General features: G+C 34.1%; 1 protein-coding gene across 6 annotated transcripts in view; it reads left to right on the top strand.

Moving 5' to 3' along the window:
• SIPA1L1 (signal induced proliferation associated 1 like 1) overlaps nt 1-16122 on the top strand; it is a 290775-nt gene that overhangs the window by 143241 nt on the left and 131412 nt on the right. For all 6 annotated transcript variants that reach the window (XM_051977675.1, XM_051977676.1, XM_051977674.1 and 3 more), the window contains one exon: nt 13516-15315. In XM_051977675.1, the coding sequence (XP_051833635.1) occupies nt 13815-15315 (1501 nt within the window). In that variant the 5' untranslated portion in view covers nt 13516-13814. The remainder of the gene's footprint in view (nt 1-13515; nt 15316-16122) is intronic.

Here is a 16122-nt window from a genome sequence, read left to right as displayed (position 1 = left end):
GCGAATCATTCAAAACCTTTAACCTAATGTGAACAATCTAATTAATCAAGTGGAGAAGAATTAGAGAGTGGAATAAATGATACTCTATAGAAGTTTATTAGAAAAGATGAGGAGACTCAATCACTTCCTGTGAGGTTTAGATGAAAGAAGTAGCAAACTTAACCCAATATTCCAGTGTCTACGAACTCATGGTGGAAACAGATCCAGCCGAACTCCTGAGACAGATCCTTTGAGGGAGCAGGGAAGAGAAGATTTCTCTTCTCCCATGATATGGGCCTTCCATGGAGGCCCTTGCAGTGTCTGCTGAATATCTGTGGCCTGTGTCTGTTTTAGGAACAAAGATAGGCTGGAGATAATTAGGATAGCCACATTCCGACTCTTCAGTAAGCTCAGGAGAAAGCCTAAGGAAAACATCTAACCAGGAGTTATGCATTACCTCTGCCACATGGGCATTCGCCAGAAAGCATCCTAGGTTTTGAGGAGGAGAGGGTCTGTTTTCTACCAGCTGTAACCAGCTATTCCTTTGTTGTTTAGTCCTGTGCTACTCTGGGTAACCCCAATTAAGGCTTTCTTGGAAAGGATATTGGAAAAGTTTGCCATTTTCTTCTCTAGATCATTATGTAAATGAGAAAAATGAGGCAAAGAGGGTTAAGTGACTTGCCCAGGGTCCAGTTATTAGCTGAGGCAGATTGGAACTCAGGAAGATGAGTCTTCCCTACTTCAGACCTGGTGCTGTGTGCTGTCCCACCTAGCTGCCTATTCTTAGTTAATACTCTTGAAGCTGATTGATTTCAACTATTCACTGGGGGAAGTATCCCAGTGGGGGTTTATGAGCAAATAATAACTAGGTTCCTCTCCAACTTTTAGGATCACTGCTAAGAGGGGAGAAGTAGCCCCTTTGTGAGGAACCAAGCTGCCAATGCAAAAGAGAATTGAGAGTAGGCTAATTTTAAAAAAATTTTTATTTAGCTACGTTGCATTTGTTCTGTATGTATTTGTACATATAGAATAGTATGTACAAGTAAGTATTCTTCTGTATATTTATGACAGCTATGGCTGTCTCATTTTACACATCTTCATCTTAAGATGTTAGGCAGATTAGATAGATACCAACAGCATATATCTTTTGGAGTTTTTGCAAGGCTAAAATGTGATGCTATTTATGAAGAGAATTGCAAAAGAATATATTGAGATGTGATATCATATGCCTTTTCTACCTTTCCCCTAGCCTCTGAATCCAGTCTGTTTTCGTTTTAAAGAAGAAATCTAGATTCTTGCAAAACTGTTGTTGCCGGCATTATTTTTATGTAATGAATCAGTAATCAAACATGTTGTAGAAGGCTGATTAAAGCTGTTGATACAGCCAAATTAGAATAACACCCACATATGTAGGTAATTTGATTATAACGTTTTAGTTTAGGAATCTAAATAATCTGCTTTATATTTTTAAAAAACATTTTACATGCAAATCAGCTGTAAATATAGATTATTTTTCTTCACTGAACATACTTAATACGAAAATAGATTAAGAGAAAAAGCCTTTGTCTTTTTAAAATACTATTTTGTGTTTACATGTGCTCTTACATTATAATATACATTATATAATATAATGTATAATATTATATAACACGATATGTTTTATAATTATAATATCACATATATCGCATTATAAGAAACATTAAGTTAAAAATGTTGAGGTACGGTTTTAAACTAGACTAATTTTTAAAAACCTTATTTAATTAGAAGGTCACTTATTTAGTGATTTTTCAGCTCTCTGGAGTATAACCAAGTAGCAAAAAAGCTCATTGAATTATCTATATCTATCTATATATAGATAGATAGATATAACAAAATGCATACACTAATTTTCCACCCCACTTGTAAGAGAAGACCCTAAAAACTCTTTAGTAGAGCCTTTTTTACACATCGTTTTGATAAGTTTGGCTATTTAACTTTTTTCAGTCCAGTAAAAGCAGAAAAAAAATTGGAGCTAATGGAAACAATTTCAGTGATGGTAATAAGAAATCAATGTCAGATAAAAGGAAAACTTCCAAAATTATTCCAGACAATTAAAAGCAAGATAAAAAAATGAACCACATCTTAGATTATTTAAAGTATTGTTGTGGTATAGTATAATATATGATCTTAATCATGACATTGACTCATCAAGGAATGATTCAATTCATTATTATGGTGCTTTAAAAACCTTCATAATGTTAAAAAAAAATTGAATAAAGTTTACATATTTAAAGGAAGTCTATTTCAGTTTCTGAAAAAAGAAAACTATACTTCTTTAAAACATTTTCTTTCTAATAATGGGAGTTAAGTGGGGGTAGTTTTCTGTTTTTGTTGCTTTTGGTTATTATGAATTTTTTACTTCACTTTTTTTTTTTCTCTATAAATTTTCTCCCTTCTCTTTGCCCCTGCCCATTGTGAAGGCAAGAAATATGCTATTCATTATGTAATGAAGTCATGCACAACATTTTTCACATTAGCTATATGGCTCCCCCCCCACCCCACCCCCAACTACACACACAAACACAAACCAAGCAAAATGAAATAAAAAGAAATTTGTTCCAGTTTGGATTCTCTGTTAATGGTACTTTCTCTGGAGGTGGATAGCATTTTCCATTATGAATTCTTTGGAATTCTTCAGTTATCATTGTATTGCTGAAAAGAGCTAAATCATTCGTTATCAATATACTATATTGTTGATACTCATTCCAATATTCTCCTTCTGTTCAATTCACTTAGCATCAGCTCATATGAGACTTTATAGGATTTTTTGAAGCCATCACCTTTGTGATTTTTTTATAGCATAGTAGTATTTATTACAATCACATACCTCAATTGATGGGCTTTCAATTTGTAATTCTTTGCCACCACAGAAAAAGTTCTTTTCTTTTTTTTTCTTTGATCTTTTTATGTAATAGAGCTAGTTAGTAGTATTGCTAGGTTAAAAGTTAAGCATAGTTTATTGCTCTTCCTTATTATTCTCCAGAATGGTTGGACTTGTTCACAAATTCACCTACAGAGATTTTCTCCTCCTTCTCTCCCCTTCCATCCCCTCCTCCAATCATTAGCATTTGTCATTTTTTCTTTTCTGTCAGTGTTAGCCTATCTGATGTATGTAATATTACCACTGTCAGAGTTGTTTTAATTTACATTTTTTTCTTTAACATTTTAATTTACATTTCTCTTAGGTTTTTTTTTTTTTTAAAGAACATTTTTATATGGATATTGATAGCATTGATTTCTTCTGAAAACTGACTTTTTATATCCTTTGACCATTTTAGTTATTTTAGGTATGAGACTTTTAATCAAGAAAAACTTGTGGTAAAGATTCTCCTTCCTTTTATGCTTTTTTCTGCTTTCCTTTTAATTTTGGATACATTGGTTTTGTATGTTGAAAATCTTTTTTTTTAATTCAATGTAATAAAAACTATCCATTTCATCTCTTTTTTTATTGCTTGGCTGATCTGACAAATTTTTTCTCTCCCATACATCACTGAATTGGGGGAAGCACCAACATTGCAGACCTCTAGCTGGGGAATACCGGGTTACAGCCCTGCAAATCAACATGGGAAGATGTAAGATGGGAAGAGTAAGAGAAGGGGGAGAGAATAGTACTAGATTAAACAATGACAGATGGCCAGCAGCTTGGACACTCTAGGGAGTTAGGGTGTGAGTGAGTTTGAGATAAATTTCTTGTCAATAAGTCTTGAAACTAGTGGAGATCTGGGCTCTAGTATGTTGGATTCCCAATAGGGGATAAATCAGCTTTTGGTTGGTGATGGCATAAAGAGACAGACAAGATAGAAGCACATGCAAGTGATAGATGTCTTGAAACCCTGCTGGAAACCTGAAAATAGTATGTCTTGGGGTACCTCAGTAGGTACTAAAGATAATATATTTTAATCTGTATGAAAGCTGTCAGAACTGCAGGAGGGGGAGAAAGTCAACACCTGGTGAGTGAGTGTGCACGGAAAAAGACATGGGCAGAAACCAGAGCTGAAATTGGCCCACTTGGAGGTGGAGGAAGGAACCAAACATTGAGTTGGGGCCTTGTGTGAGCTCCATACCCAATTTCCTGTTCCAGGGCTATTTTACAGAATATGATGGGGAACAATCCTGGAACACCTCTGGAAACCAGCATCCTTACCTAGAATTATTAAAAAAAAAATTATGTCAGCAGCATACATAATGAACTGGATTGGGGGATGGGACTATGATCTAACCCACTCTACTAAAGAGTATGAAAAAGAAGCAGGATTTGATAATAGCAAGAAGGTAAAATGAGTAAACAAGAAAACTACCAATATAATTAAGAAATACTATTTATGAATTTGAAGAAACTCAGGTTTTCTCTCCTCCCTTTCCCCCCCAGTATATTCCCATGGTGTTGAAGGTTATTAAAAAGAGAAGTTTAGAGCACTGACTGTGCAAAAATCTCATGAAGAAATTTGAAAAGTATTTACATTTAATAGGAAGTGCCCAGTTGAATGGACAGTTCAGATTTTTGTGTGGACCCAGTCTTTTTAGTTGAACTATTTCTTCTAGTGGAGTTCAAACTCACATAAATAGGAATAGAAAAGCAAGAGTGATCTAGGATTGGATTCTTGAAAGTTACAAGTAGTGAAACACCAAGTTTGTCAAACGTAGTGTTTTTCAGTTAGTTTATTCCTGCTATACAAACAGGTGTCCTACATCTTCTAACTTTATAATCCCTTATTGTTAATTGAAAAAAAAGTAGGAAAATATTCATTAGATCTCTTGCCTAGTGAGTACTGGAAAAGCTAGGTTTTGTGTGTGTGTGTGTGTGTGTGTGTGTGTGTGTGTGTAAGAGAGAGACAGACAGACACAGATAAGAGAGATGATCATGTATAAGATTTTATTATATGACAAGTACAGTGCTATACCCTGGAGGTGAAAATACACAGAATAAAATAATTTCTAGTCATGTGAATTGACATTATAGGGGATAATAGCATGTATATATGTCATAAATAGAAAAGTAATAAATGTATGTGGTTATTATTTGAATATTTGGTAGTTTGGGGGGTAACTAGCACTTAAGATCAGGACAGGCTTCATGTAGAAGTTTGGTGTCTGCAATGCAGGAGAAAGGGATTATATGAAATGGAGATAGAGAAAGGAGTACATTTCTTATGTGCAGATGGGAGATGTTAAGAATTAAGAGGGGGGAAAACCTATTTGACTGGATCACAGGATATCTAGTGATGATGAAAAAATCTTTTGGGTCCAGTTTATGTTTATATTCCAAAAAAGAGGCAATAGAGTTGTTTTGAGTAGGGGAGTAAGATCTGAATTTAAAGAAAATTTAAAGAAAATGACTTTGGCAGCAGTGTTTAGGATGGGCTGGAGTGATGAGAAATTAGTGACAGGGAGTGCTTGAACCAAGATCATATCTGTGTGAAATGAAAGAAATTGTTGAATACTCTAAAGGTAGAAATAACAATAGTTCATACCTGAGCTGAGGGAGAATGAGGAGTTGCAGATAAATATATATCTTTAAATAAAAAAATTAGTTTGAAAGAGGGGGAGGATTGGTGGGGAAGAATATGATGAGTTTAAGACTAGTTTAAAATGTCTCTGGGACAGCTAAGATAGTAATATGGGACTGAAACTTGGTGGAGAGATTGGGAATTGTACATCTGGATGTCATCTGTATACAAATAATCGTTGAAATTTAAAAGAGCAGATGAGGTTAATGAGAGAATCAATATAAAGAAAAAAAGAATCATCAGGACCCAACCTTGAATGGCCACTATAAAAGTATAGTCACATGGTTAGGAAGTGGACCAGGAGAGAGTAATGACATGAAAAACCCATAGATACCAGTGGGGCAGAGTAAATAGATACTTGAGTTTTAAGTCTTTTGGCTATGCAGTTCTGAGTAAGTCTCTTAACCTTTTATTTCCCCAGGCAATTCTGAGTGTATAATTTGAAAAACAGTTGATCTGTAATTTAGTTTAGTGGTTTTGTTGTTGTTTTTTGTTTATTTGTTTTTGACTGATTTTAACAGTTACAGAACTGTGTTGGTAATAGGAGTTCCCTTAACCAATGAAATCATAAGTTTAGACCCCTCAATTCTTTCAGTTCATAAATCTATACAATTATATATAAATGTATACACTTTTTGTATATGTATGTATATGTATAAGGCATATCTGCAGACCTGTGGGTATTAGATATAGCACATAGATTAAAGTAGAAAGAACTGATTGAAAAGGGAAGGAATAAAATTTCTGTGGGTTTGTAGTCATTAGTTATTTCAGCAGCATTCATTTTATTAGTGTGATAGTGTTGCTATTGGTAGGTTTTGGTTTTGTACAACTGGGTTTTAAAGTATACTGAGGTCTTTTGATTCTTAAAAGCTCTTACTAAAACAAGATGGTTAGTCTTGACAGATTGGGTAATGTATACTATCTTTACTATTAGACTCACATTTTTGGAATATATCTTATTGCCTGGGAACTTTTGAAATATTTTTTTTAAAAACAGGGTTTTAAGTAATGACTAATAAAATATTTATTTAAGGAAGACTGATTTCTGTTTACTGATCACACTTTGAATATGTGGCACTACAATAGGTTATCTTAGCTTGATAGAAGAAACATGTCAATGGATAATGGAAACATGTTTTCCTTTTTCTTTACTATGTTTTTTTAAAAGTTATTTTTTTCTACCAAAAGAGTCTATTAGGACTTCATCCTAATGGTAGAATGGTTGCATTCTACCCTTAATAGACCACATCTGGAGTATTGTAGTCAATTATCAGTATCACATATAGTAAAAGTATTGACAAACTACTTCTTTCTGCATGCTTTGTGTATATATATATATATAATTCCTTTTATAAAAGGTGAAGTAAAACAAATTTCTGCTTTAATTATGTCTAAAAATATTATATATATATCCCATTCTACATTTTTCATTCTTTACTTTTTTCTTTAGAGTTGGGTAGCATGTTTTATCATTAGTACTTCAGTTGTTATGTTAATCAGAGTTTCTGTTGAGTGTTGTATTAGTCCATGCTCTCTCTGGAAATGCTTATACTAGGAGACTGCAGTCTTTTAGTGCTTTCAAACTGATCTCTTTCAGAGAAGTCTGAAGCTATTTTATTTCCCTGCTGTGTTCTGCAAGTTTGGGAACGGAGTTTAGGTCTAAGTAACAGGGGAATGCTGATGGACTCAACCATTATCAATTAAGTGGGACAGAATTGTTACCTTTCCTTTGATCTGGGATTCCTGCTCTGGTTATTGTTCTGCAGACATCATGTTGAGCCAAAAGTTTGAACTGAGTTCTTGCTTTGCTTCTGGAGTCTAAGGCACCCAACAGTTGCCTTTTTTTCCCCCCTAGACAAGCTCTTTTCTCAGAACACTATGTAGTTTGCTCTTTACCCTGGAAAATTTTTCTTTGAGTAGTTCCTTTTTTTAGTCTTCCCTGAATTTGTGGTTCTTGGCCATTGTGTTACCTCAGTATGAGCTTGAGACCTTTTCTTCGACTGGTACCCCATTTTTTGTCTTATCTCCTTATCCTGCAGTTCTCCACACAACAGCTCCTAATTGGACTTCATCCTAATGGTAGAATGGTTGCATTCTACCCTTATTAGACCACATCTGGAGTATTGTAGTCAATTATCAGTATCACATATAGTATAAAAGTATTGACAAACTACTTCTTTCTGAATGCTTTACATATATATATATATATATATATATATATATAATATGAGCTCTTGATTTTGACAGTGATATTTTCAGTTTGTGGTTCCTTTCAGGAGTTGATTGGTAGATTCTTTTTAATTCTCCCTTGTTCTTTGGTTCTATCAGCTGTCTGCAATAATTGTATTTATGAATTCTTGGAATATAGTGTTCGGGGCTTTTTTGAGGGCAAACAAAGGTTTAAGAAGGCCAGCACAAAACCTCTCTTTCTTTTAGGTAACAGCCAGCTAAGGATACTTATTCTCCTTCACTTCATTTCTGAGTATGCTGCTGAACTTAGTTATCCATCCTCTTTGTGTTTCTTCTTCTTTTTTCTATTTTCCCAATACATTTTAACTAATACTAAATAATAATATACCTGATCATCCACTCCTCTTTCTTTCCTTTCCAATAAGAATGAAAGCTGTTATTTTTATACACTTATATTAAAAGACTTCTGTCCTTTGTTCTTGAAACAAGGTACTTTACTGCTTTATTTTGACATAGACTAATATAATATTATATATAATGGTTATTTAATGCAGATAGTTTTAGGGTTACATTTGAAAGAATACATGCCTTTAAAAAGGCTGACTCTTTTCTTTTGAGTTAATGGTCTTTATAACCATTTGTTTAGTAATTTAAAAAGTGATATAAGTTTGGTAGGACATGGTCATTGATCAGTTAGAAAGCTAATGGATAAGAACATCACCCTATTCCTGGAGTGCTTTCTTGACTACTCTAGCCCTCAGTGTTAGCCATGTTCTTTGGACTCTTTCCTCTAGAGAAGCTTAGTAAAAGTTTTGTGGTATTGAATTGATGTAAGGCATAGACTATAAGTTGCATTTTAATTCTTAAACCATTTTATTGTTTGCTCTTAGCCTAATTACTAAAATAATTTGAAAGTTTCTGGAGTGAAAGCTTCTGAGTAAATCTTCCACTTCTGCTTCCTTTGTTCACACAATGAATGCATGATAAATATTTTTTGTTTGTTTAAATTTCCTATAAAGTTATAGACTCCAAAACTTAATTTTTCCGATCTGTATAGGAATTGTGATTTCAGAACTGGAAGGGGTTTCAAAGAAATTATCCAGTCTAGTCCTTAACTTTTTTCTTTAAAGCTTTCAAAACATACACATGGATAATTTTTCAACATTAACTCTTGCAAGATCTTGTGTCCCAATTCCTCCTGTTCTCCCATCCCTTCTCCTAGATGGCAAGTAATTCAATATATGTTAAACATGGTAGAAATATATGTTAAATCTAATATATGCATACATATTTATACACTTTTCTTGCTGCATAAGTAAAATGAAATCAAACAGGAAAAAAATGAGAAAGAAAATAAAATGCAAGCAAACAACAAAACAGTTTTGAAAAATGCTATGTTTTGAACCACACTCATTTCCCATAGTTCTCTCTCTGGGTGTAGTGTGGATGGCTCTCCATCACAAGATCATTGGAACTGGCATCAATCATCTCATTTGAGGAAAGCCACACGTCCATCAGAATTGATTGTTGTATAATATTGCTATTGTCGTGTACAATGATCTCCTGGTTCTGCTCATTTCACTTAGTATCAGTTCATGTAAATCTTTCCAGACTTCTCTGAATTCATCCTGCTGATCATTTCTTACAGAAAGTAATATTTCATAACATTCATATATTATAACTTATTCAGCCATTATCCAACTGATGGGCATCCATTCAGTTTCCAGTTTCTTGCCACTACAAAAAGGGCTGCCACAAACATTTCTGTACAAGTGGGTCTCTTTCCCTCCTTTAAGATCTCTTTGGGATGTAAGCCCAGCAGAAAGACTGCTGGAACAAAGGATATGTACAGTTTGATAGCCCTTTGAGCATAGTTCCAAATTGTTCTCCAGAATGGTTAGATCTGTTCACAATTCCACCAATAATGTATTAGTGTCCCCTTCAACATTCATCACTGTCTCCTTATCATCCTAGCCGATCTGAGAGATAATGTAGTTGTACCTCAGAGTTGTCTTAAATTTACGTTTCTCTGATCAATAGTGATTTAGAGCACCTTTTCATATGCCATTTTTCTTCATCTGAAAATTGTTTGTATCCTTTGATCATTTATCAATTGGAGAAGTATCCCCAATATTTTATAGCTCTAAAGAAACTCTGACCCAAAGAATGGATATGATTTATTCAAGGGAGGCAGGGGCAGTTTTTCAAGGGAGGCAGGAGCAGAACTATTACTGCTTCTATATATAGAACTTGAATTATTTTCTATACCCCATCTCACTGCAAGCAAGGAAAAACAACAGAAAATCTAACCAATAAATCATAAAAATTAATTAAATAAGGTTAGCTTGTGATTATTCAGCAGCAAAGTATTTGATTATTAGATCATTTCTTTCCTTTGGAAGTTTCATTACTAATTAGCTCCTACAGCCAGATGTAGATAAGATAAAAGGAGCATTATGTGGAATAAATAGTACTATACTTCTTATCCAGTCAACATCTCCCTTTCTTTAATTGATAGTCTGTTTTTTTTGTCCTTAGGAGAGACAGTGAAACATCTTTATATTAACAGTTGAAACTAAGGATATTCCCAAACTTTCCTGGTTTACATTAAATATTTCTAATTTCTTTGGTATTTCTTGAGGGGCTGTAGGTTATATTTTAGATAAAATATCCTAGATTGTTGTCTATAGGTTAAATTAAGATCTGAAACCTGGTTTCTGAATCAGTGCTGGATTTATAGGGGAAGGTTAATTATAAGAGCTAAGATGTGGGGAAGTGAGATGTGAGTATACTTAGCTATGAGGATTATTTATTTTTTTGTGTGGCTTCTGGTTTTCTAGTGGGTCATTGGATCATAAATGTAATTTGAAAGAGCCTTAGAAATCAATTTAATCCAAACCTACAATATAAAAACCTGAGACTCAGAGATAAAATTCCTTGTCTAAGATTATTCAGACAGTAATAGAATTGGGATTTGAACTTAGGTGACTAAATTCAACTCTTTTTTTTTTTTTTTTGAACATGGTACACACTTTTCTAAAATGGAGATGAGAAATAGAACATTAATATGTGCTTCTTCAGTGTTAAAAGTAAGATATGTAAAAAACACTTGTTAAATGAAAGTATAAGGATTCATTTCAAACTACAATAAATACTGAGTATGTTTATTCCATTTTACTTATTTATCTATTTATTGCGTCCCTTTCTAATCTTGTGTTTGTTTTTTTTTGGGGGGGGGGGCATGAGGCATTTAGGTATAAGTGACTTGCCCAGGGTCACACAGCTAGTGTCTGAGGTCAGATTTGAATTCAGGTCCTCCTGGCTTCAGGGCTGATGCTCTATCTACTGCGCCATCTAGCAGCCCCTGACTCAAAGATATATTTTAACATGCTTTTTTATTTTTTAATGACTGATATTGTGCTATAAGATTTCACAGTTAGAAGTTATATATAGAAATTGTTCCAGAAGAGGAACTATCATGGCTTTTGTCCCCCTTTAAGAAATATTCAGTTAAGGACTGAGAATGCACTTTTGAAATCTTTCTTGAGTGATTTGATAAATGAGTTGTTATGTTAGTATGATGTTTTTGTGTTTACTCTTACTGGTGGTGGTGGTGGTTGTGGTGGTTGGGTGGGAGTGGCTCTTCAAGTGTAGGTTAGATAATCACTTGTGGAAAATATTCCTTTTTGGGACTTAGTTTGGACTTGATGGTCTCTCTTCTTCTCATCTCTTTAAGATTCTGTGATTTTGGACCTTAGGTTTTTCATTTATAAAATGAACAGATTGTTGTTCCAAATGGTTTTCAAGATTGTTTTCACTTCTGAAAATCTAAGTTACAAAGTCACAGCTTATGTAGCAACTTATACCACAAAAGATCCTTAGTATCTTTTTCAAAACAAAATCATTTTATAACACATTTGTATAGAATTTGACACTTAAAAATTGACTTACATGCCACAGTCCATCATAAATGGGTTATGTAATAAATGTTAATTTTAAAATCATTTGTAATTTGCAATGCTCCAAGTTTATGAAATCTATAGTAACAATAAATACTAACATTTGCAAATATTTTACATGGTATATCTCTTTTGTCACAATAATTCCCAGGAGCATATAAGTAGTGCAAATATTGATATCCCTTTTTATGATGTGGAAATTGAAGCATTAAGATTAAATTATTTTGCTCATTGATATTGTTAGAAAGTACTGGAGCCAAGAGTCAAATCCAAAGCTACTAACTTGTAAGTCTAATGGATATTTTCATCTTACCAATCTTTAGCTATAATAATGAAGATAATTAAATTCTAGCACTAGACTGAAATTGAAAGCAGAAGCACATAGAGTAGTGATGTAAGTGCCAGGAGCACATTATGAAGAAAATGGTCAAAATATATTTTATTTTAATACGGTCCTGCAGTCAGTTTGTATATTCCATGGCTACTTTGCTGGCCTCCCAAGACCTCAGCTATAAAATGTTGTAATGCATATTGACTATCCATTGCTACACTGAGAATGGACTGTTCTGTTTGGAAACTTAAAATTTGAAATAGTAGGATCTGATTAGTGGAAGTTGGCAGCATAAATTATAAGGGCAGTCATACTCATTTAACAAAAGAACTTGCCTGAAAATAAGAGTTAGATAACTATGCAAAAGTATTATCCTTTTTTTTTTTTTTTTAAAGAGGTTGGTAATAGGGAAATTAGGTGAAAAAAATTGGCATTTATCTGAATGACTGAGCAATCCCGTATTGCCACAAACCCTGTATTCTGCTTTCTCTTGCTTTGCACACTGCAGTCTACTTGCATTTTTAAAACACCCCCTAAATGTTCTTGCTTATAAATAGCAGCTGGTTGTTTAAACCCTGGCTGTGTACTGCAAGTGAAATTAAATTGTGCTCCATTTTCAAAGCAAGAGGCTGACTAGCTGGATGCTTAATTACTGTTGAAGTGGAGTACCTGTTACTGTGGATGAGGGCTCAGTGCTGTTTTTTACCTAAGGTTTCAGAAGCTGTGATTTGCAGATACTACTTTGCTGTCAAAAGAGTGCTGGTTCAGCAGTATCTTTCCAAATGTGGATTTGGCAAGAATATAAAGGTTACATCTTGTGTAATTTGTGGAGACTTGGAAAACAATCTTCTGCTTTGGTTTTAGGGAGTACACAGATGTACAGATGTTGGTGTGTGTGTATGTATGTATGTGCGTGCGGGTGGGTGAACACAATATTTGCTTGCTTGTTGAATCTGATTGTATTATTAGGAAGTTTTTTCAATCTCTTACCTCCTTACTTTCACTATAATGTTACATTTGTTCATTTGTTTGTTACAGTTGTTAAAAATGTACATTTGTTTGTTACAGTTGTTCAATTTTAGTGTAAAAGGATATGTGTGGAGGGCATTTTGGGTTTAAAATCATGAGCTTTTATTAGATAAAGTGGTTATTGGTAGGAAATGCATTCATTTTTGTTAATGAGCAAAATGCTTTGTTAATAAGTAAAATATTTCAATCAGTGTGCTAAATTTTAATAGGTATAAGAAAATGATAGCTGAAGTTTTTTAAAACCTATTGTTTTGTGTAAATAGCAAAATTGAAATGTGTAGATTATTAACAGAAATTTAAAAATTTTGAATTGCAAAATATATATAACTCTTTCCCATACCATGCTTTGCAGAGAAGTGTAAAACTATAGCATTCATTTTGTCTTTATTTTAAATTAGTCTGATTTGGGCAATTAGGTATTGAATTTTAAAATAAAAGTTGTCTCAAATTACTAATTCATATTGTCCTTCTTTTCTAGGGAAAATCATTAGCTGTGAAAGCTGCTGAATCCTCTGTCAACTCACTCCATCCAGCTTTTCTGGAGGATAGCCACATATTAAAATTTAGTGCCATCATTTTTATGGATTTTTATATATTTCAAACCTGAATATCTAGTTTGCTACTAACAAAGCATAATTTATCTTCTTCAAAGAAAATGATCATAGTCTCATGCAACCATCATTTCTTCTGGAAATTATTCTTCAGAAGGGAAATATATATGTTAGTAGAAGAGATGATCATGCTTCCCATAGGAATTTAAGACTAAACTCTTAAATCATGACCAGCTTGAAGCGGTCCCAGACCGAAAGATCTGTTGCTACTGAAAGAGCATCAATGGTTGGAACAGATGGAATTTCCAAGGTTCACACAGATGACTTCTACATGCGACGCTTTAGGTCACAGAATGGCAGTTTGGGTTCTTCTGTCATGGCTCCTGTGGGCCCTCCTCGAAGTGAAGGTTCCCACCATATTACCTCTACGCCTGGAGTCCCAAAAATGGGGGTTAGGGCAAGGATTGCAGATTGGCCACCAAGGAAAGACAATGTTAAAGAATCCAGCCGATCAAGTCAAGAAATGGATTCATCAAGTTGCCTTGACAGTATGTCCTCCAAAGGCAGTCCTGGAAGTCAAGGTAGCTCAGTTAACCTCAACTCCAATGACTCTGCCATGTTGAAAAGCATACAAAATACTCTCAAAAGCAAAACAAGACAATCAGAAAACATGGATTCCAGATTTCTTATGCCTGAAGCTTATCCTAGCTCTCCTAGAAAAGCCCTTCGCAGAATAAGACAGCGTAGTAACAGTGATATTACTATAAGTGAACTTGATGTAGATAGCTTTGATGAATGTATTTCACCTACATATAAGACTGGTCCATCACTACACAGGGAATATGGCAGCACGTCATCAATAGATAAGCAGGGCACTTCTGGAGAAAGCTTTTTTGATTTGTTGAAGGGGTACAAAGAAGATAAATCTGATCAAAGAGGCCCAACTCCCACAAAGTTGAGTGAATTTTTGATTGCTAGTGGAAGCAAGGGTTCTGGCTTTTCTCTGGATGTAATAGATGGACCTATCACACAGAGAGAGAACCTCAGACTTTTTAAGGAAAGAGAGAAACCACTCAAGAGACGTTCTAAGTCAGAAACAGGGGACTCATCCATTTTTCGTAAGTTGCGTAATGCCAAATGTGAAGGGGAACTTGGAAAATCATCAGACCTCGAAGACAACCGATCAGAAGACTCTGTCAGGCCTTGGACTTGTCCAAAGTGTTTTGGTCACTATGATGTCCAGAGCATATTGTTTGACTTGAACGAGGCAATTATAAATAGGCACAATGTTATAAAAAGGAGAAATACAACTACAGGAGCATCTGCAGCTGCTGTTGCTTCTTTAGTTTCTGGACCTTTATCTCACTCTGCAAGTTTTAGTTCCCCCATGGGCAGTACTGAGGACTTGAATTCTAAAGGAAGCCTCAGCATGGACCAGGGAGATGATAAGAGTAATGACCTTGTAATGAGCTGTCCATACTTTCGAAATGAAATTGGTGGAGAAGGAGAGAGGAAGATCAGTTTATCCAAATCAAATTCTGGTTCCTTCAGTAGTGAAAGTGCCTCATTTGAATCTACTCTTAGCTCTCATTGCACAAATGCAGGAGTTGCTGTACTTGAAGTGCCCAAGGAAAATTTGGTATTGCATTTAGATCGAGTAAAGAGATACATTGTGGAACATGTGGATCTTGGTGCATACTATTATAGGAAATTTTTTTATCAGAAGGGTAAGTGGTGTTTTTAATTAATTTATTTTACTATATTAAAGTCTTTATACCAGAGATAGTTTTGAGCAATATGTAATGATAAAACTGATGAATTTATTCTTCTTAGCAAAATAACTCTGCAATCATTTCCTACAAAAACAGATGTGTGAATCTTTCTTTTTTTATACTTTCATAATATTAAAAAAAATGCAAGTGCTTTTTTGCTTTTCTCATGGACAAATTGAGACTGACTTTTAATGCAAATTCTCCAAATGGCAATTAAATGGATGGAAGTATTCTCTTTTAAGCATCTGTTGAATAGAAAAAAAGTGCAGCCATGCCATTTTAAAGAATATGTGTGGTTGTGTCTAAGTATTAAAAAGTTGTTGAAATCAATTGAAAACTTTAACTTTTTTGGCTTTTGACTACATAAGAACAAGATATGTGAACAAAGATAATCTGAAGATTGCTGAAATTATGTTTGGTTTGCTTGTTCTCAAATTGATTTTGAATTAATTCTGCTGGGGTTTTAGGCCCATTATCCTCTTACTCTCTATGTTATGTGAAACGAAATGATCCTAATGAATTTGTAACAAAGCAAATCTCTCTTCCTTTTAAATGTGTCTATAGTTGTAAGAAAGCTTAAGTTACATCATCATAGAACTTTGTCTAGATATTCCTTTGTTAAAGAAAAACATTTATTTCCCTACTTTACTGAAAAGCAAAATTAATTATAAATGCTCATTTTGACTAGAATTAAATAAACAGTTTAGTTCTATCAGTATTGAGAAATTGTTGGAGACTACTTTATACCTTTGCTTGTATGTA

Source organism: Antechinus flavipes, chromosome 2 (assembly GCF_016432865.1).
Source record: "Antechinus flavipes isolate AdamAnt ecotype Samford, QLD, Australia chromosome 2, AdamAnt_v2, whole genome shotgun sequence".
Lineage (NCBI taxonomy): Eukaryota > Metazoa > Chordata > Mammalia > Dasyuromorphia > Dasyuridae > Antechinus > Antechinus flavipes.
Note: the sequence above shows the minus strand (reverse complement) of the source record. Positions and strands in the feature narration are given on the sequence as shown.